General features: G+C 42.1%; 1 protein-coding gene across 2 annotated transcripts in view; it reads right to left on the bottom strand.

Moving 5' to 3' along the window:
- tnmd (tenomodulin) overlaps window positions 1-23,404 on the bottom strand; it is a 53,126-nt gene extending 29,722 nt beyond the window's left edge. For both annotated transcript variants that reach the window (XM_069669941.1, XM_069669940.1), the window contains exons 1-2: window positions 23,305-23,404; window positions 19,931-20,065 (exon numbers count right to left, since the gene is read on the bottom strand). In XM_069669941.1, coding sequence (XP_069526042.1) covers window positions 19,931-20,065; window positions 23,305-23,352 — 183 coding nt within the window. In that variant the 5' untranslated portion in view covers window positions 23,353-23,404. The remainder of the gene's footprint in view (window positions 1-19,930; window positions 20,066-23,304) is intronic.
- Between the last annotated feature and the right edge of the window lie 383 nt (window positions 23,405-23,787).

Raw genomic sequence — 23,787 nt, 5'->3', positions numbered from 1 at the left:
TGGGAAACCTGAGTACCACAGAGCCATCGTCAGTGTTATGTTATCACACCTGTGCTTTTCTTACCATAACTAATAAGTAAAACTATCAGCTGTGAAAAAGACTAGATTAATATTGTATTCTGTGAGCATCTCAGCTGATTATATTTAGCTGAACTAAGTATCGGAAAACAGTCGTCATTTCCTCTTTCAGTTAGTCTGTGTATCAAAAGGCCTGTCTGTCAGTTTGGTGTAAGACTTTATGAATAACTTTTGTTTTGCATTTTGCCAGCGGGCACACTCAATCATTTACATTTTGAATCACAAATTACTCCTTCAGCTGGCTAAACTGACAGTGTGGTTTCCAGCTCGGGCGATGCTTTAAAAGCACAGTCTTAACTGTTGTAATTTCTGTTAGCAAAGACGTAGTTTGATGACATCAGAGAGCGGCATGGGATTCTAGGTGATGCTATTGTTGTAGTTTAAACATTGTTGGAAGTATTTTGGGATCATGTACGTACACAACTCGTCGTTTTCTGACATTTTATAAAGAAATATTACAGTTAAACTTTTAAATAAACTCTGAATTGGACACTATGTTTGATTGGAAGAAGGTGACGTTTCTTGAAACATGTTTTTAAGGTTCAAGGTTGCAGTAACAAGGAAACAGCCTGAAGTCGTGCTGTCTGGAGGCTGAGTCACAGGGATGCGATTTGATGTGTCTAGATTGTCTCTATTTTCGAGGTGTTATTTGTGTAGTGTCAAACTAGTGAGGCATGTAAGGTTTTCTTGTCTTATTGTCTAGGATTTACACTTGTGAAGTATTATCGTTATCGACTAAATTGCCTTGCCTTCCGCAAAAGGCCCTGGACAAAAAAAGATGATTGTATTGATTTTGCATTGGAAAATAGCTCTCGCAAACATGTCAAGTGCTTAAAAAATGCCCCTTATAAGGTTTGTCTTGCAGATATAAAAGGAAGCATCTGGCTCTTAGTTTTTTTCTATACTGGAGAGCTTAAACTGAAAACAGCTGGGCCTGGAAGAGCAGTCTATCACCTCATATCTTAGCAGTAAAGCAGGGGAAGCTCTCTCTATTTCCTCTTGTCTTAACTGCTGGCTTCTTCTTCAAGCAGCCTGCACCAGACATATTATTCAAAACTGAAGTCTCTTCACATGAGCAGTCAAATTTATAATGTCTACTAACGTATCCCAAGTGCTCACTGCTCGACAAAGTTGTTTGTTTCTCGGGTGTAGAAAAACAGAACCTCTCTGTCGGACACACAGGAAGTTGCCACCTCTGAGGTGAAACCTTTAGACATAAAAGTTTGTGCCAGAATAATTAGTCCTCCCCTAGAATAATGTCAATTAAAAACTCACCAGCAGAAACATGAGAAAATTTCAGGTAATGAAAACGAACCTGGGCGGAGAATTCTTGGAAACACAACACATTAAGCCGGAAGAAGAGCAGGAGCAGGTTCCTATGGAGATATTACTTGAAAATGAGGATCAGCGAGGGAAATAATTACAGCTGGTATAGATTTTCCACCTTGAGAAAGTGGTGCAGATGGCGCTCACACATGTGAACACATGTTCTCTAGATTCACTGTCAGACACTGTGTGGTGGGCATATTCGCGTTTTCCCCGGCAAGGTGCTTTTAACAGATTTTTTAATATAAAATCTGAGAAAACGAGAGGCGAGGGTTAGAGGGAAACACAGAGTAAGAGCGAGGGAGATCTGATTGTGGTGCCTTGAGACCACAGGGATTATGTTTGTGGACACTGATTACCAAGCCTGTCAACTCCCAAGGCCTGGAGAATTCGGATAAATGAAGTAGGAATGCTCCCGGGCTGCCAGACACATGCAAGCGGCTGTTTGGTGATGCCTGCTGAATACAGGCAGCTGCTTCTGGACGGGCCCCAGCTCGGAAAATTAAATTTAGAAAATACTGGTCAGTCACTAATGCGTCATCAACTTAGTCGGTACGGGGTAAAATGAGCCTTTTGGCAGCGCATGACATCAATCTCACTGAAGATAACCTGACAGGCAGCAGGATACAGCGCCGTGCAACATGTTGCAAACAGTGGAAATACTGTGAGGCTGAACATCCACCAGCTTATGATGACTCTGCATCTATAGTCACATTTTCAGCAGTTCTGCTCGACAACTATTAATTGTATTTTATGCCCCAGTTTGTGATGGAAGTGTCTTTATTTGTAAATGAAAACAAATAATAAAATGTCTGGTACTACTGGTTGTATAATGTTGTCAGTGCAGAAATCAAAGAGAGAAAGAGACAGCTTTATCTCTTCACTGAAGCTGCTCTCTCTCTGCCTCCTGACAGAATTATCAAGATTTGACCACTTTATATTTTATTTCATGTTTGCCAAATTTTATTTTATGTTTTGCCGAAATGTAGTTGCTTTAGACTTTTTCTCATGGTGAGTTTTAAAACAGGCAATGACTATGAAATAAATAACATTTAAACGCACTGTACACTGATGGACTGCTGGAGAGAGTGAGAGCGAGGGGGAGAGAGGGAGGGCACATACCGGTACATATAAGAACAGAACTGCGGAAATAAGAGGAAAACTAGTCATGATGATGAAGCCTGATGTAGCTCTGTGTAACTCTCAGGTTTATCAATGAAGCGTTTGAACTAAACTGCAGCCTGGAGTCTCTGTTAACAGAGACGAGTGGAGTGACAGTGTCAGACAATGTCGGCGTTTAATAATCGTCTGTCCAGTCTTAAAAGCTCAGTTTTCTCTGCTGCTCTCATTTTAGAGCACGCCATGTCTACTTTTCCCCCACTCACTTATTTTCTCCCACTGTGTCTCTGTAACTCTCCTGGCTCTTCAGTCTGTATCTGTATTCTCACACACCCACTGGGTCAGTCGCGGTGTTAATCTGAGTGACAGATTTGATTGGCTGAGTAGCGTCACGTGTGATGATTTACAACAAATGCATTGGTCTGCAAGTTTCCCCCCAAATCACTACCGCAAAGACAAAAAAGCTGCGCAGGTTAAAATAGATGTACTTGTCAAAACTGTCCGGAGACGACGACAGTTTGGTCCGGATCCGGTCCGCCGTTTGGGGACTGCCGTTGTACATCTCATGACAGTTGCTTTGGATGTGTGATTCAGTGGAACCAGCTTGATCAATCAAGACGAAGACCATCTGCTGTAATGTTAATTAACAGTATTCAGAACACCTGAGGTGGAGTGATACATACAGTATTGTAAAAAGTCCCAGTGCTGTTATACTCTATATCAGCACTCATGGAATGCTTCTTGTCCAATCAGATTTCTTGGAATTTGGAATTAACTGTTTTCTAATTGTACATAATATGAACTACCGCACACTGAGTCAGAACATTTCAACATCAGTGTCAATCATTTCAGTTGTTTATAAAAACAACAGTGCTCCTCTACAGTCATCGTATCAACCCCGGTTTTATTGGATAAATGGTTTTGATTGGCCTGAACTTAATCGGGTCAGATGGAAATCTCTCTAAGTGGGAGGAGGATAAGACGTGTCTGCCAGATCAAATAAAACCTGAGCTCGCAGAATTTATAAGGTCCAAGGATAAGCTTTTTCACTTCCCCTGGTGGAAAAACTCTTTTATGATATATATTCTTTAAATTTGTGTCATTTCCATACAGGCTTTCTGCTGCCACTGACAACAGTTACTGATTAGTCCTCTAAAAGAAAAACATGTGTTGGAAGAGGTCCACATTTTTGTGTGTTTTTCTTCATATTTCTTCATCCAATTTTATTTTAGTCACTAAAATATGCTTAACATTCAGATCAGCAACCACACTGAGCTTTCTTGGACCCAAAATCAGAAAAACCTTCCAATAAAGCCGGAGTGTGTACTGTAGTCTGGAGTTTTGTCTGGAAGCTGAAAGCATGTAGCCAGTCAGTGTGTAATGAAAGGATGCAACATCAGACCCTGGCTCTAAATATAAACAGTTGTAAGGCACTGAAACATTTCTGCATTGTAATTAGCCCCGGTCTTTTCTGTGGTTTTGTTATATGTGGAGGTAAATAGCTGCATGCAAGCTATTTACTTACAGTGCCCAAGTATGCAGTCTTTTTATCTTCAGGAAGTTCTATCAATAGCAACAAGAAAGAATGACCAAAATGCTTTGACTACAAATGTACTGAACCTTAGATATTTTCTCCTCACTAGACTGACATGAAAAATAATGTCAGATTCTGTTTGAAAATTATGAAGCAAGCTTGAACTTGAACTCTTGTTTTTCCGCGGTATCTTAATATGTGTTTGGAAGCCACACAAAAATCACATCCTGAGTATGTAGCATTAAATGAAAAGCTAAATCTAGGCTGGCGCAAGGTTAAAGTGCTTTTGGGAATTCACCCAAGCAATTACTTTAAGCATCAATTTGATGTTGAAATGTTTTACAGCTGCCAATGCCAAAGGCCGGTGAAAGAAAATGCTAAGGTCGTTAGCCTCTCAAAGAATAAGCAAGAACGTGTCGGGACGCGAAAGCTTAATGGAGCCATCTTCCTAAAACACATTAACACTGTTAAAACAAACAGCCACTGGCAATGTACCTCTCATGTACCATCTTTCTGAGCCAATTTTGCTGCTTAATAGTGTATTTTTAACAGATAATTTACAGTGTGATGTTACGCTTGGATATCTCTACAGAGCTAGGCTGGAGTTTGATCACAGAAACATGTGAAACCACCTAACACATCAGAGATAACGGTCAGCCAAAAGATTCTTTCTAGTCTCACCATTTTGCATTTATGTTCAGTAATCACACAAATCCACAGTAGAGGAAGAAAAGGAATCTGCACTGATAGAGTAGATCAGTAAGTGATGCAAGCATTGGTAAATTTAAACTGCATTTACCAAAAAGTGAATTATGACATTTCATCACAAAAAATACCCCTGAAGTGCATTTAAAGCCATAAGCTGATGATACTTGACAGCGTAAGAGTAACTGAGGGTGGATTTTTCCTTTAATGTGCAGCAGACTGGAAACCATTACTGTAAGTCCATCGACAACCCCTCTAAAAAAGGCTGTTTACATAGACATAGTGGTAGTGAAAATGCCTGAGCTTCACGAGATAATGGGTTTGAGGCTCCTGCCCTGATCAGATTGGTATCAGAAAGGTGTCGGATGGCTATCAGTCTGGTGAAAATCCACTATGAGATATATGAACTCTTCCATTTGAGTTCTTTACCCATCAGCCTGCAGCAGGTAACGTAGGCATTTGTTCGATCCAAGCCATCGCTGGGCGAGAGGCGGGGTACACTCTGGACTAATCGCCAGTCAATCACAGGGCGGACACACAGAGACAGACAACCTTTCACACTCACACATACAGGAAATTTAGAGTCACTAATGAACCTAACGAGCATGTCTTTGGACTGTGGGAGGAGACCGGAGGGATCCCACGCATTCACGGGGAGAACATGCAAACTCCACACAGAAAGGCCCCAGATATCCAAACTGGGCTTTGTACCAGTTATCGTTATAGTGCTAACCACTGAACCACCGTGCAGCCCACCATTATGTCAATGTATAATAAATAGCAAGCTAGCAGATGAATTGAGTAATCTTACCTTACCTTAATTATATACCGCATTTGCAGTATATAGTATTATTATGGCCTGGGTGTCTGTGGCGACATTCGCAGAAGAAATGACAAGCTGCGCCCAGTTAGTGACGCATTTTCAGTCACCCAGCAGTGGTTGGTAAGCCGCTGCTTTTCCGGTTTCTGCAAGTGTTGCGAGTAAACAGTAATCTACTATGGCTGAACAAAGAAAGAAAAGATTGATGACTACAGATACAACTTCAACAATAAGTGAAAATCCAAAGAAAAAGAAACAAATTTGACGCTCAGATGAAGACAAACTAAAAAGGAAAGCGACCGTCAGCGAGGAAAATCAAGAGTTACAACCAGAGCCAACCGTGGACGTCCGGTTAAATTGGCACGTATTCGCCTGTAATTCCTATTTATCGCCAAAGGTGCCGCCAAATAGAACAAAACTGAGAACTCTAAAATTATATCTTTAAGGCCTGGAAGCAATGCTAAACAGCTAGCATAGCTCTCTCCTAAAGGGGTGGGAATTGCTGGGTAATACAATACGATACGTGATACATAGCCATCGATATCGTTAATATCACGATACAGCGATTTGGCAATAATTTATACATTGTAAGACAATCATGTAATGATATCACGACATAACTTCTTTGGCCAATTATTCTCGTTCACGTTACCCTCATACATGTCATAAGTGCACCGTGAGGAGTCATGAAGTAGCGACGCAGTGAGTCCAAATTGCACGGAAATCTGTTTAGAGCGTCTTATATTTGTAAATCAAAATGTTATTTGTTGTCAGCCTATCGATATTTGTATTGCACGAGTCAGGACAACAATATATTGCCGTATTGATAAATATCCCTTTCTTACTCTCCAAAGTTAAAAAAATATGACTACTACCAACGCTAAAGCGTATTAAGTAAAAACCTTAATCCAAATACTAACAAATCCAAAATCAGAGTTGTAATTAGCCTACAGTTTTTGGCTAACTCGGAGATGATACAATGTGTTAATCAGTCAGCTACTAGTAGGTAACATTTTGAGTTAGGCTAGCTAGGCTAGCTGTTTCCCCCTACTTCCAGTCTTTGTGATACGCTAACTGTCGTCTAGCTGTAGCTTTATACTTACTGCACACACATAAGAGTGGTATCAGTCTACTTTATGTGCTAAATATGAGGCTAGGAGATGATTAGCTTAGTTTACCATAAAGTGTTTAACAGCTAGCCTAACTACCACCAATTTTTAAGCTCGCTGACTAACATATTTTGTGTCAAATACAACCTGTACAAATATTTACAGTAATGTCTTTTGCTAAGCTAAGCTAATTGTCTCATAGCACTAACTTCCTATAATCCTTTACTTCGCACATAGATAAAAGTCTTCATCTTCCCATTTTAGTGTCAGAAAGGAAGCAGATTTTTCCCATGATTCATAGACTATTCTTTCAAAGAGCCATAAAATACCACAAATTCATTGCTTTGTTCTCTTTTGGATCAATGAGAAGCCAACAGGAGGTTAAAATATGATTTCTGTAGGGCACTTAGGGTGAAAAAAGAGAGGAAACAATACTTTTTAAAAAACAAAAATCAGTTAGAGGAATAAAAGTATCTTCCAGGAGCACCTTTTTGTCAGGGATAATGGAGCGTGGAGTTATCTGAGGGCTGCTGGAATATATGGCGCACATTTGTTCAGTGTGGAATTTGGCAGAGCTCACAGACTATCATACTTCTCCTGTTTTATTTTCATTGCTGAAATCAATTCACAGCGGAGCCTCGGAATATCTTGAACGTAGCCTACCTTTCTCTTCTGTCAACCTACTCATACCTGAAAGGGGTGTAATGACCCACTTTCTCTCCCCGTCCCGCAGCGACTCAGCCGCTTACCACGTTTGACCACCTTGCTGTGGTCGACTACAGTCTGCAGCTGCTGTTCATTTACAGGAGCACGGTGCACCCCTTTTCTAGCTCTGAAGCATATATGACTAATCACAGCAGTCATTTTAAACAACTTGAGCTCTCTGCGGCTATAAATCACCTTGATTCGTGCTACTGTGCCTATAATAGAGCTGCGTTCAGGGGGGAGGAGGGCAGGGGGAACTTTGGGAGCTATTCAGTACTTTTGGTCAACACACTATTGTGAAGGAAACTCGGGGACTGGGACATATTGTTGTTCGATGTGTTGTTTGTCTCTATGATCTCAATAAAAATCAAAGTGGAAACAACAAAGGTTTGTATTTTCTTTGTACAACAGCTTGGGGAATAGCATGTTTCCCTGGACTTTTCTGCTTAAAAGTACATATTTTCCTTTTCCTTTTTATCTGTCTCTGCAGTTATAACTTCTACAAAAAACATAACACGCTATCTTAGTGCTATAAATATGTCCAACACTTTTTTTTAAATACACAAAGTGTCCAAGCAAATGTGACACCGACCCATCCAAGGCGGAAAATGAAATGTTGCAAACTTACATTAACCGGTGTTTGATCTGCTTTCAACACTCTTTTTTTAAAGTCTTAGCCAAACCCCAGATAAACTAGAAAGAGGAAATAGTTGCTTTTTTCTTCACCTCAATAACATGGAGAAAAAGGGGTTCCAAAATGGCTACTTTTTTTTTATCTTCACCTGCCAACTGAAAGAGAGAGAACAGAGGCGCCTCAGAAGTCCTTTAAAGATGATGTTAAACCACCTTTTTTGGGACATGATAAATGATGTTAAATTACCCCAATTCCACGAGCCAGTATGGGATAGATTTGGCTTCCAAAGCATCAACAACCGGTACAAAGTGGCAAAAAATGAAATGAAGTCAAACGGCACAAAGGCCTGGGCTATGACTCTGTCCCGCCATGTCTCTCTCCTCCCCGCCACTGTATTGTCCCACGTTGCATCCTCCCTTTGTGCCTTCCCCTGCCTGGTAACCGCTGCGCCGAGCAGAGGAACAATCTGCTCCTTGTCATGAGAGCTGAATGAATCCTGTTGCTTATTGTTGAGGTGAACACGTTATGTGAATACGACCAATCTCCTGCAATAAAAGGGCCGTCTTGGTTTATGAAATATTCATCAAAGGTATCCCCTGGAGACTGGAATGCATTCAGATGCATATCTCAAAACCTGAAACAGACTTCAACAGACAAAGAGTGCCAGCGTCTAAACTATGGAGGCAGACAGAGTCGAGGTGTGTGACCTCTGCTGTGGATCCGTCTCCTTGTCGCTCTGCTGGTTTTTCAGCCATTCCACCTCCTAATAAATCAACACGAAGCACACTCTGGGCTCCAGCAGCTAAGTGGCATTTAAGAAACAGCTTGTGAGAGCTGTAAGGCTGCAATTTGGATCATTTAGACACAAGGCAATAATTTGGCCAGATGAACGGCATTAACAGCAACCGGAAAGTTTTAAAGCCACTAAGAAAAAAAAAAAAAGTAGCCTTTTGTTAAAAGTCAATGAAGGCTGAACTTCTACTGGTTCACGAGGGAAAATGCTCACTCACTATTGGGGATGTGACACATTGAAATTCACTGGCAGTTTACCAACAGATGACAATAGATAGTCGCCTCGTTATTTATCAGTACTGCGTGTGGTGCATTTATCCGTGTGCCAACTTATGCATGAAAAAAATGTGCGTGGAAAGCAATAAAAGCGAGTCTAAGTTCAGTTGCTGCATAAATGCCAAGACTCTGTACAGCAGCTTCAGCAGACATGCACAGATTAGTCGGGATGATCAAAGTTGGAAATCCGCGACCACCTCTCCTCTTTTATCGCATCACAGCTGATATTCCCATAACAACAATCCCCCCGACCTCTCATTCATCTGCAGCTTACGACGTATAGAACAAGCCCGCTTCCCTGTAACAAGGTAGACTGTTAGAACGAGTCCTAGCAGGGATGCTGGAAGATATACAGGCTCATAATTGCTCAAACATTGTTTACAGCCTGCGTCTGCCTTGAAGACACAATAAAGGAGGGAGTGATGGTCCTATGCAGAGACAATGGGCGATCACACTGGGACTATGGGTACTGATGAGGAGCTCTTGGTCTGTTGCCATGGCCCCTGTGTGGGTTGCATGTCAGTGCTGGTGTGCCCTTCTTTTTAATAACGCTGAAAAAAGACTTTGAAGACCCGCTGGGGAGGCACAACACATTACGCTCCCCAGTGGTCTCTGATTCTGCAGCTGAACACTGTGTCATCCTTTTAAAAAAACCCAAACTATCATATTTTGGTTCAGTCATTCATCCTGTTTTAATATCAAACCAACATGGTGCACAATGGTCAGGTGCTGATGAAAAGCATGCAAATGAAGCACTTTGAAAGAGAAAATGAATGCTTTTCAGTGTTTTTTGCAGCAGGATGGGAGTCAGAATTTCAGAGAGGGAACATCACATTTTCAGTGAATGACATAAATGAGTTGGGTTTCTCTCAGTGTGCATATCTTCAGCCCTTTTTACACTGCGGTTCCACCTCAGCACCGTAATGAAGCTCCGCCGTCATGCCGCCTTTCCCATTTTACACTGGACCAAGCAACAGCGGCGTAAAGACGCCCCAGTGTGTGTTTTTACATTGCGTTAAGGATGTGTGTAAAAAACAGTGTATGCTTCACATACACACATGGTACTATTCTGCCCTGCCGGCTCTGTTGTTTACACGGACGCCGTTTCGCCTTTGTTACTACCTCCGATGCCGGCTCAGTGACGAAATGACTTCGCCCCACTATTCTGCCTCCGTGCGTTTTAATTCAAAGATGAAACGTAAACGGTGGCAGTATAAAAGGGGCTTTTGATTATCATGTCAGGTTGTCATTTCCATTAACGACCTCTTCATGTTCAGTTGAAGCCATCACCACTCCGTACAATACTATGTGATTCGGTCACATGGCATCAAATCGACAGCATATAATTTTATATCCAGCATGGTATTGTGTTTTAATCGATTTTAGTGAATGAACAAACTTCTTCAGACATCTTTGAGGTCAAATCAATGTTTCTGCAGCCTGTGCAGCAAACCGGACCTGCAGTCCAGTGAAGAAGAAGAGTGGAGTGGAACGGTGCAGTCTGCGGAGTCAAATGTTGCTTTTTTCCAGGGCGAAAAAATATATAATTCTGTGCTTTAAGCTGCCATGAAAGAGATACCTACCTAAGAGATTCTATCTGCTGTATAGTGAATAATGAAAAACGTTTCCCCAAAGGTTTAAAAAGAGAACACTATGAGACCAAACAATGGAATAATGTACGGAGTGTGGAGGTCACACACTGGACAAGGAGCATCCGAGCCTGAATTTCATCCATCAGAGCAAATAAAAACATTTTAAATCCCAAAGTGTAACATGAACATAAATTCTAAATAATATGATATGTTTAATTAATTGCGCCCTAAAGCTACTGAGAACACAAAGCAATGTGTTAATGTTTTTATGAGGATTTCTGCTCGACTAAAATACGCCTTCACATACATTTAAATTTCTATTCTCTGCACAAACGCTGCGGTTTTAACTGTCAGATTAAAGACATTTTAAAGCTATAAATGCCCCCTCTGATCTCCTCATTATGTCTAAGCGTGTTTAATCATTAATAAATATATTAATACAATTAGTTTTTTTATAACCTTCTTAAACGACAGCACACTTTAACTTTAAAGTGATGCTATTTTAGAGGTATAAACAGGTAACATCATCCAGGATGCCGTATGTGTCATTATAGTCAAACCTGCGTCCTGACAGACAGCGTTAAAGTGTCTCTCAGCAGGGATGAGTTTTGATATTAATATGTAGTGTATGACAGCGTTGTTGGTAATTAAACCCTGCAACATTTCACCCAGGCTATTATTTGTTCCTGGCAGACAGCTAATGAGCCCCACATTATCTCAGCGAGAGACACAAGCCCAGAGGACACACTGGTGATTTGAAGAAGTCTGAGACCCCTGGTGCTGCCGGTTAGAAGAAAGCCGCGTTTCCAAAATGACGGGTCTGCGCTCACAACGGGGAGAGGACAATCAAAACAACAGTCATCCTCTGCCTACGTTTAACGCCCGATTGGACCTTCCGCTTCATTCAGAGTCTCGTGTAGGTCATCGGGTCGGTCCAGCTGCCGCCGTGAATATCAGGAAAAGGGTCTTGACAAGCTTTATCACCATCAGCTGACAAAGTGAAGAACATTCTCTGGGCAAATGAGACACAGCAGCCAAGCAGCAGCTGTCATCCATCATACTCATGGTGATGAGTAGATAACTACACATCCAGTAACAACGCAAACACTTCAGAGCACTCGGATGCTTCTTTTTTTAAACATTTAGCTGCTTTTCTGCAACTCGATGTTCAAAAATTACGACCACAGACGAGTTAAACTGACATGGACACACGGAGAAGGCGGAGAAGATTTCACGCCCCCCTGATGTGTCAATCAACAGAATTTTAACAGCATTTTACAAAGGCGAAACTAGCAACAAAAAGGGTCGAGTTGAACATGTTTTCAAGATGTTTTCACTCATGATTCTCATTAGTTTCAAATGAAACATTTAAGTTCAACTTTGCCTTAAAACGCCCGACACAAAAGACACGAGACGCCTCTGCAACACTGGCAGCAAACTTAGGAGCAAGACAGGCTTCTTTATTCTTGGATTTGGCTGGATTTGGTTAATGAGCTTTGCCGGTTTTTACATCCCTCACTCGTCAAAAATCTGTCTGTGTTGGACTTAACATTTCATTTTACCTCCTGAATAAAGTCAGCTATTATAAATCTTGATATCCTTGCAAGCAGTGGACCTCTATTGTTTCTCTACAGTTCATCTTTGTGTGAATGGTCTGCTTTGGAAAACGTCCAATCGACTTTAATTTCTCTCTGCTTTTTTGTGCCTCCCTAAACTGTAGAGTGTTTGCAATTGTAAACAAGGCCTTTAAAGGTTCCCTGGGAAGTTTAAGTCTAGTAGTCATGCTGTGGAGGAACTGTTATTGAGTGTGTGTCTGTATGTTTATACCGTATGTTCTACCTGTACACAATGACGAGAGGACAAAGATCTCAGTTTCGTTCTCTTTGGCGGCACCTGTGGCGATAAACGGTAATAGCGGGAGCACACTTCCCAGATATCCGGACAGTGTTGCATGTGTGACGTCCACAGTTGGCTCCGGTTGTAACTCTTGATTTTCCTCGCTGACGGTCGCTTTCCTTTTTAGACTGTTTGCCTTCATCTGAGTGTCGAATTTGTTTCTTCTTCTTTGGATTTTCACTTATTTTTGAAGTTGTATCTGTAGTCATCGATCTTTTCTTTGTTTGTTCAGCCATAGTAGATTACTGTTTACTCGCAACACTTGCAGAGACTGGAAAAGCAGCCGCTTAGCTCCGCCTACCCTCTCTGGCAGACCAACCACTGCTGGCTGATGGAAAACGTGTCACTAACTGGGCGCCGCTTGTGATTTTTCTGTGAATGTCGCTGCAGACAGCCAGTCTGTAATTCTGCAAATGCAAAGGCTTATATCAGTGGGCCATAGGCTCAATCATCATTGTGTTACCTCATTCGGTGATAGATAGAGACTTAACACACATTTATTTAAATTAAACTCTTCAGTATTATCACTTTAATCTTGTGTGTGCACGTCTATGAGTCAATGTAAACTACGTGTGTCTCCTCAGGGAACATTTTGAGATTCAAGACTTTTTAATGCTGCGTTTAAGCTATTTTTTTCAACCTCCTCAAATGACACGCCCTTTCCTCTTCCTTCTATCAAACTGCCAAATGTAAAACCAAAGAGATGCCAAAATGAAGTCACATTATGTCCGCCCACTGTAGCTGCATTATCCAGACTGCTAGCACATCATGTCTCATGTCTTTAATTCAGGGATTAATAACATCTGGAATGAATATCACATCATTAATGAGGTTCATTACACCTCTAAAGACGGAGCTGTCGGCCTCACTTTCGCTCGTTTCCCGTGTAAACACTTCAAGTTTCACTGGATGAAAGATCTTCATTATTTTTGCTGATTTTTCATGTTTATTTTTGCCAATCTTTAAAACAAGCCTGGCAGGTCTGGATGCATGTCATTAAAATTAGAACACATTCCAACTTTTTAGAGCTCTTTTCTCACATTTTAAAAAAGGCTAATCAGCTGAGGTTATTTCATATGAAGTGTTAGGCTGCGAAAAAGACCTGCAGCCGTGATTTAGATGCTATTTCTCTCCTCACATATTGAGCAAGGTGACTAATGGGGCAAACTCGCAAAAGAAAGTCAATGCAACCTTTTAATTGCTGGCAGGTATATATAGCAGAGCAAACTGCCACAGCCACTTTTCAGGATAGAGATTTACTCATTTATAAAATCCATCAGAGTATAGAAAAATTTCTGTTCTGCAGCATGAAATAAAGCGACAGATGAAGCGAGTATTTCCAGTTTGCTGCTCACTTCTCTGCTCCGGCACTGTGGCTGTGAACGCTCGTCCAGGCTATAAGCGGTGCAGACTTCCTGGGAGAGCAAAAGTGGATGTGAAAGCTCAATCACATTCTAAATTGTACAACAGAGCAGAGGAGTCTACTTGGCAATCGAGGCGGTGAGACAGAGAGGAGAGAGAGGAACAGGCGAGCATTTGTGTCTGTTTACCCACCGCACTGTACATACAACATGCTGCACATGAGCTGCTGCGGCTGCTGGATTGGCAAAGCCAGGCACTGGCAATTAAGATGCATAATTTTCCTACACCCATGTTATTTAAGCTTCTAAAAAAAGAGGATCAGAGACGCGCTAAAATGCTGCATGGCACAATAAATAACTCCCGGTGGGCTTTGCAGTGCTGTCACGCTCTCTGTAGCAGCGAGAAGGCAATGTGCCACAACCACCATGGAGCCTTCCTACCTCAGGCTCTCCAGTGGCAATTTAAAACAACCCTCCTTTGTTTTATCCAGGTCTGCATCCCCTTCACTCCTCCTGAGCAGAAGGCATAATGCATCATCTTAGAAGGGGGAGCCTGTAGCGGCCTAATTTAGCAGCCAGGGAGAGACACCAGTGGACAGCGGCCTGCTAATGAATGAACGAGCCTGACGTGTAAAATCAGAAAAGATTACAGACTGAGGGCCAGGCCTCCCAAAAGGTCCCGCCAAACCAGCTGTTTAGATAAGCCCTGTTACCTGTCCAGAATAACAAGTCCTCCACATGAGACCGAGTAAACAAACAGTGTAAGGCGATGTTAGCAATGTCCACCCGAAAGAAAGGAAAAAGCCTCTGCAACGGCAGCAAGATAGCATCATATCACGATCAAATCTTGTGTCTTCCTCCCCTGTTGCATGTTGACACCTGGACACCGAGGGGACTGTTGGGTACACACAGCCTATGAGCAATAAATAAACAAAGGGGGGCCCGGCCTTGAAAAGCCATACACCTGTGACCGGTGGAAAGCAGCAGCAGGCGCAGCGGTGTTCATTAAGGGCGCCGGGCCTGACAGTGAGGCATTTAAGAGGCCATCAGGAGCGACAACTCAGCAGCTACCTTGGGACCGCAGAGGGAAAGGCATCAAGGTGAGCAATGCAATTTCAGCCTGAATAATGGAGCACTTTCCTCGGGTCTGACATTCATGTATTTCTCCGGCAGTTTTGCCATACAGCCCAAACAGCACCTGTGAGCTATTCAGAGTTCCCCTGGAAAAACTGGTTTACAACGTCTACAGGTTCACAATGAGTCTGTGCCTGGCTGCCGGTGTGCAGATAATCTCACTCAAAGTGGCTCATGAATTAAAAAAAGCACCAAATATATCAAATCTAATGATATAAAAATGTAGATTTCGGATGGTGTGCACTACAATTTCCCCTCAGCAGACATCAACATCCAGATTTTCTCTTTTTTTTCCCGGGACATTTTTGTAAGTCTCCTCTCTCTTCTGTTGGATTCACCAGGCAGATTCCATTTTCACGGAGTTGCTGATGTAAACTGGTAATAACAGAGGATTAATTTACAAGGAGGAAAAATCCCCTGGCGAGACTTGTGGCCCAGAACAATAATGAGCACATAGTAAACAGAAATTTGCCGTAAGCCAAAAGAGAATGCAGAGGCACCGAATCTACACACTGAAACGCACGATACACACAGATGCATACACGAGCACAACCACGCCCTCACGCACACACACACACACACAAAGGCAGAGAAAATAATGGCAAAGTGTCTTCCCCAGGCCTCTGTAACAACATATGTTTTCAGGTAATTAAAAGAAGATCCCGAGCGGTTATCATGTCATATTGAAATACAACGCGCCGAGCAAATTACCATTCTGCGGTTATTTATACAAAGCTGGGTGCACGAGGTCACGCTGCTTTGGTGAACTGAGAGGATAGACGAGAAGTGTTCGTGGCTGCAGCCCTGCTGCGGTTTCCACTTTTCATTAGAATGCTAAGGTGAAGGCGCTACGTAATGTGGGATATATCGCATGTAATATATATGTGTGTGTTTGTTTTATTTAGCTGATGTGTAATTCAAGTACACAAGTTAAACCATCCAGTGAGCACAAAATTAATTTGCGAGCAGAGATTTTTAGCAGCAAAAAACATTTTGTTATGCTTTCTGTAATTAGATCAAAGGCAGAGTTAACACTTCCTTTGCTTACTTAAATAAGTCTCACCGTGAGCAGAGTGTGAATTGTTTAAAACCTGGAAGTAAAGCACCGCTCTCTAGTCTGCTCCAGTAACTTCCATTTAACGTGAACTGTGAAAAGCATGCGACTCCATCAGCTTGTTTGTACGTCTCACATTATCGGGTGTCTGGAATCTCTAAAAACAGCTGGAGGAGACGGAAAGAGCAGATTTCAAACTGAGAAGCGACCACATCAGGAACTTTCACTTCAAGCTTGGTCGGCTCTTGTGAATCTGTTCTTGCAAACGTGTCTTTCTTTCTTTGATTACTCCCTGATACGCCTTGCACTCTTCAGCGTGTCCATTAATATAATGACAGTTTTAGAGAATACTTTTTTATTCAAAGGTTTGCTGTAATTTCTTTATTTGTACTGATCATAGATTGTACACAAATATGGACGACATTACAGCTCCCTAAAAGTGAAGCCAAAACATTTCTATCGCCCCCTGCTGACTGGCTGCAGTGTAGGTCATAAAGCCCGCCTCCTCCATGTTAACAGATGGGACATGAGTCAAACTATAAAATCAAAATACATGCCGGATAAATGTTTCTCAAACATGGTTTCTGTCATTATGGTTCTTATCATGATGATTTACGTCCAAGTGTTTATTTTTCTGACAAGTTTATTTTTAATGTGTTATTTGATGCTGTCAAAAGGATGATTGACAGCTCTGTTGACAAATTCGGCTCCTGCTGCCGATCTGTTCTCGATTAGCGGAGTAGAGGAGGAACGGTGAGAGGAAACTTAACTAAAACAATCACTACAGTCATTGAAGTTTACATATCTGTGAACGTCTGCTTCAGACCAACACAAGAAGCTGTTCTGTTGTTAAACACGCTGACGTGCGGGATCTTTGCTGTTTTTTCCCCCAGTAATTTAAGTGTGTCTTGGTTAGCAGGAGTGGCTACGGCTGCCTCAGGGGCTTCAATTTTGTACAATGAGAGTACATTGAGACACAGTTTAGAAAAGCAGGACTTACTTACAAATTAACAAAGCAATCTTGTGCAATGGGGCTGCACGGAGGTGCAGTGGTTAGCGCTGTTGCCTCACAGCTTGAAGGTCACTGGTTCAAAGCCCGGTTTGGGCATCCTGGGCCGACGTTCTGGCTTCCTCCCACAGTCCAAAGACATGCTCGTTAGGTTAATTGGTGACTCTAAATTGCCAATAGGTGTGGGTGTGAGTGCGAAAGGTCGTCTGTCTCTATGTGTCAGCTCTGTGATTTACTGGCGACCAGTCCAGGATGTACCCCGCCCTTCGCACAATGAGTTAATTTTCACCACGACAATTGTGTCAGAGAACCGTCTACTCCAGTAGAGATAGAGCAACATTAGCATTCATTAAAGGGCCTGTCTGCTTAACAGTTTCTCTTTTAGCCCTGTTTTGGGCTCCACCATCTCCTGATGGGGAATGTCTGGCTGCTTAGCTGGAAAATGTTTCAATATGAAAAACCAACTATACTTTGTCTGTCAGCCTTTTCGTGCTGAACAAGTTGGGTAAAGTTAGTTCACTAGAGCTTTTCTTGAAAGCAGCTGCCTGCTGCTGCTGCAAAACATACTGTTAAAAGGACTGGACCAATGAAAGTTACATTTTGGGCAGTAAAACCAAAGCTATGAACTAAAAGGCACCAAAAACCCTATATGCTGTATGAGTGTTAATGTCAAACCAAAAATAGTACAGTTGTGGGAAGTAAGACCAAAACAGTGAGCTGAAAGACACTAAAAAGTTTCTGTGCTTTGACGGTTTAAAGAATAAAAAATAGTACAGTTGAACAACGATGAAACTATGTTTTGTTTTGAAGTTAAAACAGTCCAGTCGTGTGAAGTTAAACCAAAGCGTTGAGCTGAAAGACACTGAAAAAGCTATATGCTCTGAGTGTCTTTGACTTAATGACATTATACCGTACATTAAAGCATTGTTGATCGTATTGAATGGTGGAGCTTTAAAGGGAACTGAAATCACCTGGGGAAGTCGTATAATTTAACTGCCTACTCTATGGTGATATAAGGACCGTGCATAAGTGGACTCTAGCTAATCTTGATTCGAACATATTTCCAGGCAGCCTGGAGCTGGGGAAATATTTAAAGGCTGTCTCTGTTGTACCGAAAGTGAAATTCTCCATATTTGGAGACGGGGAAAGAAGCAGTATCCCTCTTTAGCTGTATTTGAATATGAGCTGTCATCAAATAAAAAACAACCCCCACACAACTGCTTCCTAAAATAAATTATGTACACTCCCCTTGGCTTCAGCTGCAGTGCTCTGCTGCCCAGAGTCTATACATGCCAGTCAGAGCTAAGGATTAGCTGGTGAGTCAAGAAGAGTCCTGCTGTGTTAAAAACCTAAAAACCAACAAGGTGCTGGCTGCCACACTGATGCAGGGGAACTAATCCCTCCATCTACTGTGTCAATCCTCCTCTTTACCTTGAAAGCAGTCCCTAGATAGTATTTTTAGGATACGTACCTGAGTTTACTGTCCTACTGTGTGTGTGAGGAGGCTTCCTCCCCATCTGACAGACAGGTGGATCTGCTTTGAAGCAGCTCCGTCTCTCTCACTGATGTGGAGGCCGGAGAATAAGCCTCCCCCTCAAGACCCCATTAAAGCAAAAACCCGGGGTCCGCAGGTTTGATATTCATTGCCCGGGCAACCTCTGCCATCAACACATTTTGTGCCACGTGAGAATGATCACAGCTTATTAAAGTGGAAATAATGACTGCTCTACCTCCGGCATGAAATATTTAACAAGGACAAAGGAGATGGCTCAAAGGTGATTCATATCGATGTTGAAAGGAGAGAACGCGGACAATACATTCTGCGCAGGAAGTGAAGATGAACCCTGGTTAACCTGAGCTCAGAAAAAGACTGTCTGAAATTGAAATTTGTATCTTAATGGAGGCAGAAATAGAAGATTTGTAGCAGAGGGTTTGCTGAATTAATGTTTATTAGCGTTAACAAAGATGTTGGAATAACAGCAAACGGCTCCTTGCAGGGTACATCTCCCTCCGCTCACCTTACTGCATTTACAGTACACACAAAGCAGACCTATATATTCAGGTTTCACATATACTCATTTTTAACCATCATTTCACTGCAATCATTTTTCGCATTCCTGTCCCAGAACTTCCCATCTCTGGATGTGAAATTATTGATGTATTTTCCCTCCTAGCTTGGGTAAATTAGCTTTTCTAGCCCCTTGAGAAAATCCAGTGGCAAGGAGCGGAGTGAAAATGTTCTCCATCAAGTGTGATTGAATTGGATTTTACAAGATGAATTGCCAGGACAAGAGTTTATCCCAATTACACTGCCAAGAGGTTTCAGTCCTGCCGCTGCAGCCGCACTTGGTCAACAGCAATTAGGGTCAGCTTTGAGTTATCAGGATCCGTCATTGTGAGAAGATGTTTACAATGCGAGCGGAGAGTAGATAAATGCAACAGGCCAATGTTTGCGGCGGCAAAAAGCGGTTTGTGGCTCGGACCAAGAAATTACAGATCTGACAGCCAAAACATGAGCAGAGCAAAACACAGCTGTCTCTTCTATAACCCACACATCTTTTCATCTCGCAGAACACAATGCAGACTGCAGGCACTGCCTTCGGCTCTTTGTGTGGCTGTCCATTTCCCTTACTCGTGTATTTTTTTTCCTTTGATGTAACCTGTATGATTTGCTGATGTGGAGACTCAGAGTGTCTTTTATCTGACACTCATCAAGACCACACTTACCACAGTCAGGGACTATGAGGCGGATGACTGGAAGAGAAGGAGATGATGTTTAGACGTACCTTCCCAAGGCTGGGGCTCCACAGATACCTCAGGCTGAACACGCAGAGACCCAGAACCACGAAGACCAGCGCCAGAACCAGAGCCACGCGCTGGTAGGTGTGGAACCTGGCCTTCTTCTCTTTTCCCGCCTCAACCTGACAAACAGTTAAGGTTCAAGAGTTGATAAATGAATAGATTGACATTTTGAGATATACATTTTTTCCCTTTTTGGACAAGAGTTGGATGAGAATATCAATACAAACAATTTCATATCTGCTAGCTTAGCATACAGACAGGAAACAGCTAGCGTGGCTCTGTACAAAGGAAACTAAATCCACTGGAAGCACCGAAAGTTCACTAATTAATATGTTACACAGCCTTTGTTAACCATGTGTCTTTTAATCTTACATAACCCCCATAAAACCCCATATTGGTGTTTTTACTTTCTTTCAAAAGTAGACCTAACAAGCTAATCAATGATCAGTGAGACAGGCTAGCTGTTATCGCCCGTTTCCAGTTCTAATATTAAGCTAAGCTAACTTGCTTCTGGCTTCGGCTCCAAAACTACTGATTCTGGAGAGGTTTTCTGTCATGGCAGAAGGATCAAAATACTACAGTACCCATGAGGCTATGTGGATGTTAATGTGGGAGGCAAAGCAAGTCTAAGGCGTGAATCAGAGCGCTAGTGGGTTTGAAACAGTTTCTTTTAAAATTGGGCTGTCAGCGAATACTCTAAATTCGGATATGTAACCGAATTGTCATAAAAACTGAAAACGGTTGTCTGTCTGTGACGACTTTCACAGAAAAAATCACAAGCGGCGCCCAGTTAGTGACGTGTTTTCCATCAGCCAGCAGTGGTTGGTCTGCCAGAGAGGGCAGGCGGAGCTAAGCGGCTGCTTTTCCAGTCTCTGCAAGTGTTGCGAGTAAACAGTAATCTACTATGGCTGAACAAACAAAGAAAAGATCGATGACTACAGATACAACTTCAAAAATAAGTTGAAATCCAAAGAAAAAGAGACAAATTCGACGCTCAGATGAAGGAAAACAGTCTAAAAAGGAAAGCGACCGTCAGCGAGGAAAATCAAGAGTTACAACCGGAGCCAACCGTGGACGTCACACATGCAACACTGTCTGGATATCTGGGAAGTGTGCTCCTGCAGTTACCGTTTATCGCCACAGGTGCCGCCAAAGAGAACCCTTGGAGAAGCTATTCGAGATTACAACTTTAATTAATGATGTCCACGTTAATGTTTATTTTACCTCTTTTAGTTTCCTTTTACATCTGTATTGCATTTCACTCAGACAGATGCCACTGTGCGGATGTATTCACCTGTGTGCCCACTTGATGACAGAAATAAAACCATCCCCACGCCGAACACAGAGAAGAGCAGACTGCCACAGAAAGGTTACATTTATTAAACTTTTCCTCACTCTGCCTGCTGTCGTCAATTCCCCGAGCTTAGGGCCACAAATTAATAAAGACAGGCTTTTGTTCCAGCACAGCTCCAGCGGGGAGAAAATGAAAGCTTCTCATTCACACCGGACTACTTGTGAAGGTCTCGGAGGACAACAGAAAAGCAGATATGTCGGGAAAAAAACTCAACCAACTTCAATTAGGAAAATTGGTGTTGCTTATCTTCGTGTCTTTTTAAAATGATGATAAAGCAGCTTTGCTTTTTCTATTGTGGCTGAGGTTGTTACAGTAGTTAAGCTGCGGTAGATTGGACGGCACTTTAACATGCTGACTGCTTTAAATAACTTGTTGGAATAACATTAAAATTAAAGTTGCGTCTGACCTTTTGACTTTTCTTCTGTTTAAAATAATTACCCCAAATATCCCTGCATCATTTACTGCTTATAGGCTTTGTACTACTCCATAAATACAGTATGTAGGTGGGCTGATGTACAGGAGGAAGTATGGTTAAGCCATAAAGGCATACAGTTACACAGTGTCCTCTCTGAATATGGATTGGATTTCTGATTGGTAAATACATTAGCAGCACGACTTTGGGGGAGAACAGAGGACGCATTATTCAAGATGAGCCCCTAAAAACTTAAACCAAACCTTTGCCAGTAATGAATTCAACATTTTAACCATCCTTTATTGGACATATGCCTCAGAAACGTGCGGCACATCAAAGTGTTATATGTACATTCCTAAGGCGCGATGAACAGAGCCAGAAATTCCTCATATTGTGAATTTCTCCGAGTGATGGAAAAAAGAAAAATAATAAAACGGTGGCTGAAATCCTCGGCTCTCCTGTGGCAGGTTGCATAAGCAGTGGAAACTTTACTAGAGGACAAACCTCTCTCCGCCTGTGCTTTGAATATCGAATACTCAGAGGGAAGGAGGTGGGATTGAGAGACAGACAGACAGAAATAAAGGCAGGGATGGAGACAGGGTGAGCAGTCTGAGTGCACAGCAGCCGCCAACTAGTGTTTAAAGGTTTAGGAGTTCAGAATCAGCCAGGCGATTCCTCTTGAGCTTTGTGAGGAAGAGCGCCCGGAGCTCCCTGCTGTTACAATGCAAAGAAGGAGCTCTCTTCTTTGAGAAAACAACAGGAGGAAAAAAAACAAAAAAAACCACACACACAAGTAGCCGAGAAAACCAACAAGCAGAAGCATGGGTTTATCACGCAGGGGCATGCGCGTATAAAGCATGTGGAGTCTGTGAAAAATGCTTTTAAATAAGGAGCCACTTGTGGTTTCTTAATCATAATCATTATTCATCCATCGCTTACAGAGTATTTATGATACGTCTCTGCTGGAAGCGTTGCCCTTTCTTTGATGGACATTAAAAGAGCTTACTTTTCATATACACATAGAAGATAATAACACAGTGCTGTGGAGCTACTTACACCTATTGCTCTGTTGTAAGTTCTGCTACAATTGAACTATGAGAGGAGGAAGAAGAAGGATTTCAGGGCCAAAAATCCCCCCCCTCCTCTGCAATAATAAAGTCTCAAATAAAGACAATTCTTGGTGTATTTGAATGCTGCTTGCAAGCGAGCAGGGACGATATTCTGGATACAAAGCAAACACAATGGTTCATGTGAGACTGAACATAAGAATGGAAGGAAAGAAAGAAAGCTGAGGTGAAAAGCCTGAAGGAATTAGTTGGGAAAATTACTATTCTGAGAAAATCACTCAGTAAGAGATCAAGCAGCACTCTCTTTTTATTTCAGACTTCTGAGGTTTTTTTTTACTTAAAGCTTACACTCAAATATCACAGGAATCCCTGCTGCTGCACTTAATATACTGAGCTGTACAAGTTAAGGTCACTTTGATATTATAACTAACTCCATTTAGTGATTTTAAACTCTGCACAGTATGTATGGAATGGAATATATATTTTTTTGCAAGTGCAATAATAAATAAAATAAACTGGACTCACATCTTTCCACAGAATCTGTTGACTGCTGGATTGACTTCCAGCCTCCATGATGCAAGCCTGCAGGAGGATTCTTTCCGCTCGTCCAAGCTGGGGAAAACACTGACGCTCTGCAAGGCAAGGAGCCCCAGCTTCATTCCTCTGCTGTAATTTGGGAGTGTGCTAAAGGGGAGGGAAGTTTCAGATGGAGTGGAATTACTGAAACATTTGTGATACTCATTAAATGCAAGGCAGATGTCCCTCCTGCCCGCCCGCCTGCTCCCGTTTCAAAGGTGGAAAACCACGAATGGAATCAGACTGGAAGACAAACACTCTGTTGAATATATTACATACTATACTTGGATGAGAAATGCTGCAGTGATTCACCTTCAAAGGATTTCTGCTTGGAGGACAAAGTTTGCAGGTGAAGAAATGTAATTGTGCCGAGATAGTGACGATGCTGATCTTTTCAGCTCCTATTTTCTGAAGTACCAAAAAGAACCCGTT

This window comes from Semicossyphus pulcher, unplaced genomic scaffold (genome assembly GCF_022749685.1).
Source record: "Semicossyphus pulcher isolate SPU_LCO1_2020_fin unplaced genomic scaffold, fSemPul1.0.p SCAF_2, whole genome shotgun sequence".
Taxonomy (NCBI): domain Eukaryota; kingdom Metazoa; phylum Chordata; class Actinopteri; order Labriformes; family Labridae; genus Semicossyphus; species Semicossyphus pulcher.
This window is presented reverse-complemented; position numbering and strand designations above follow the sequence as displayed.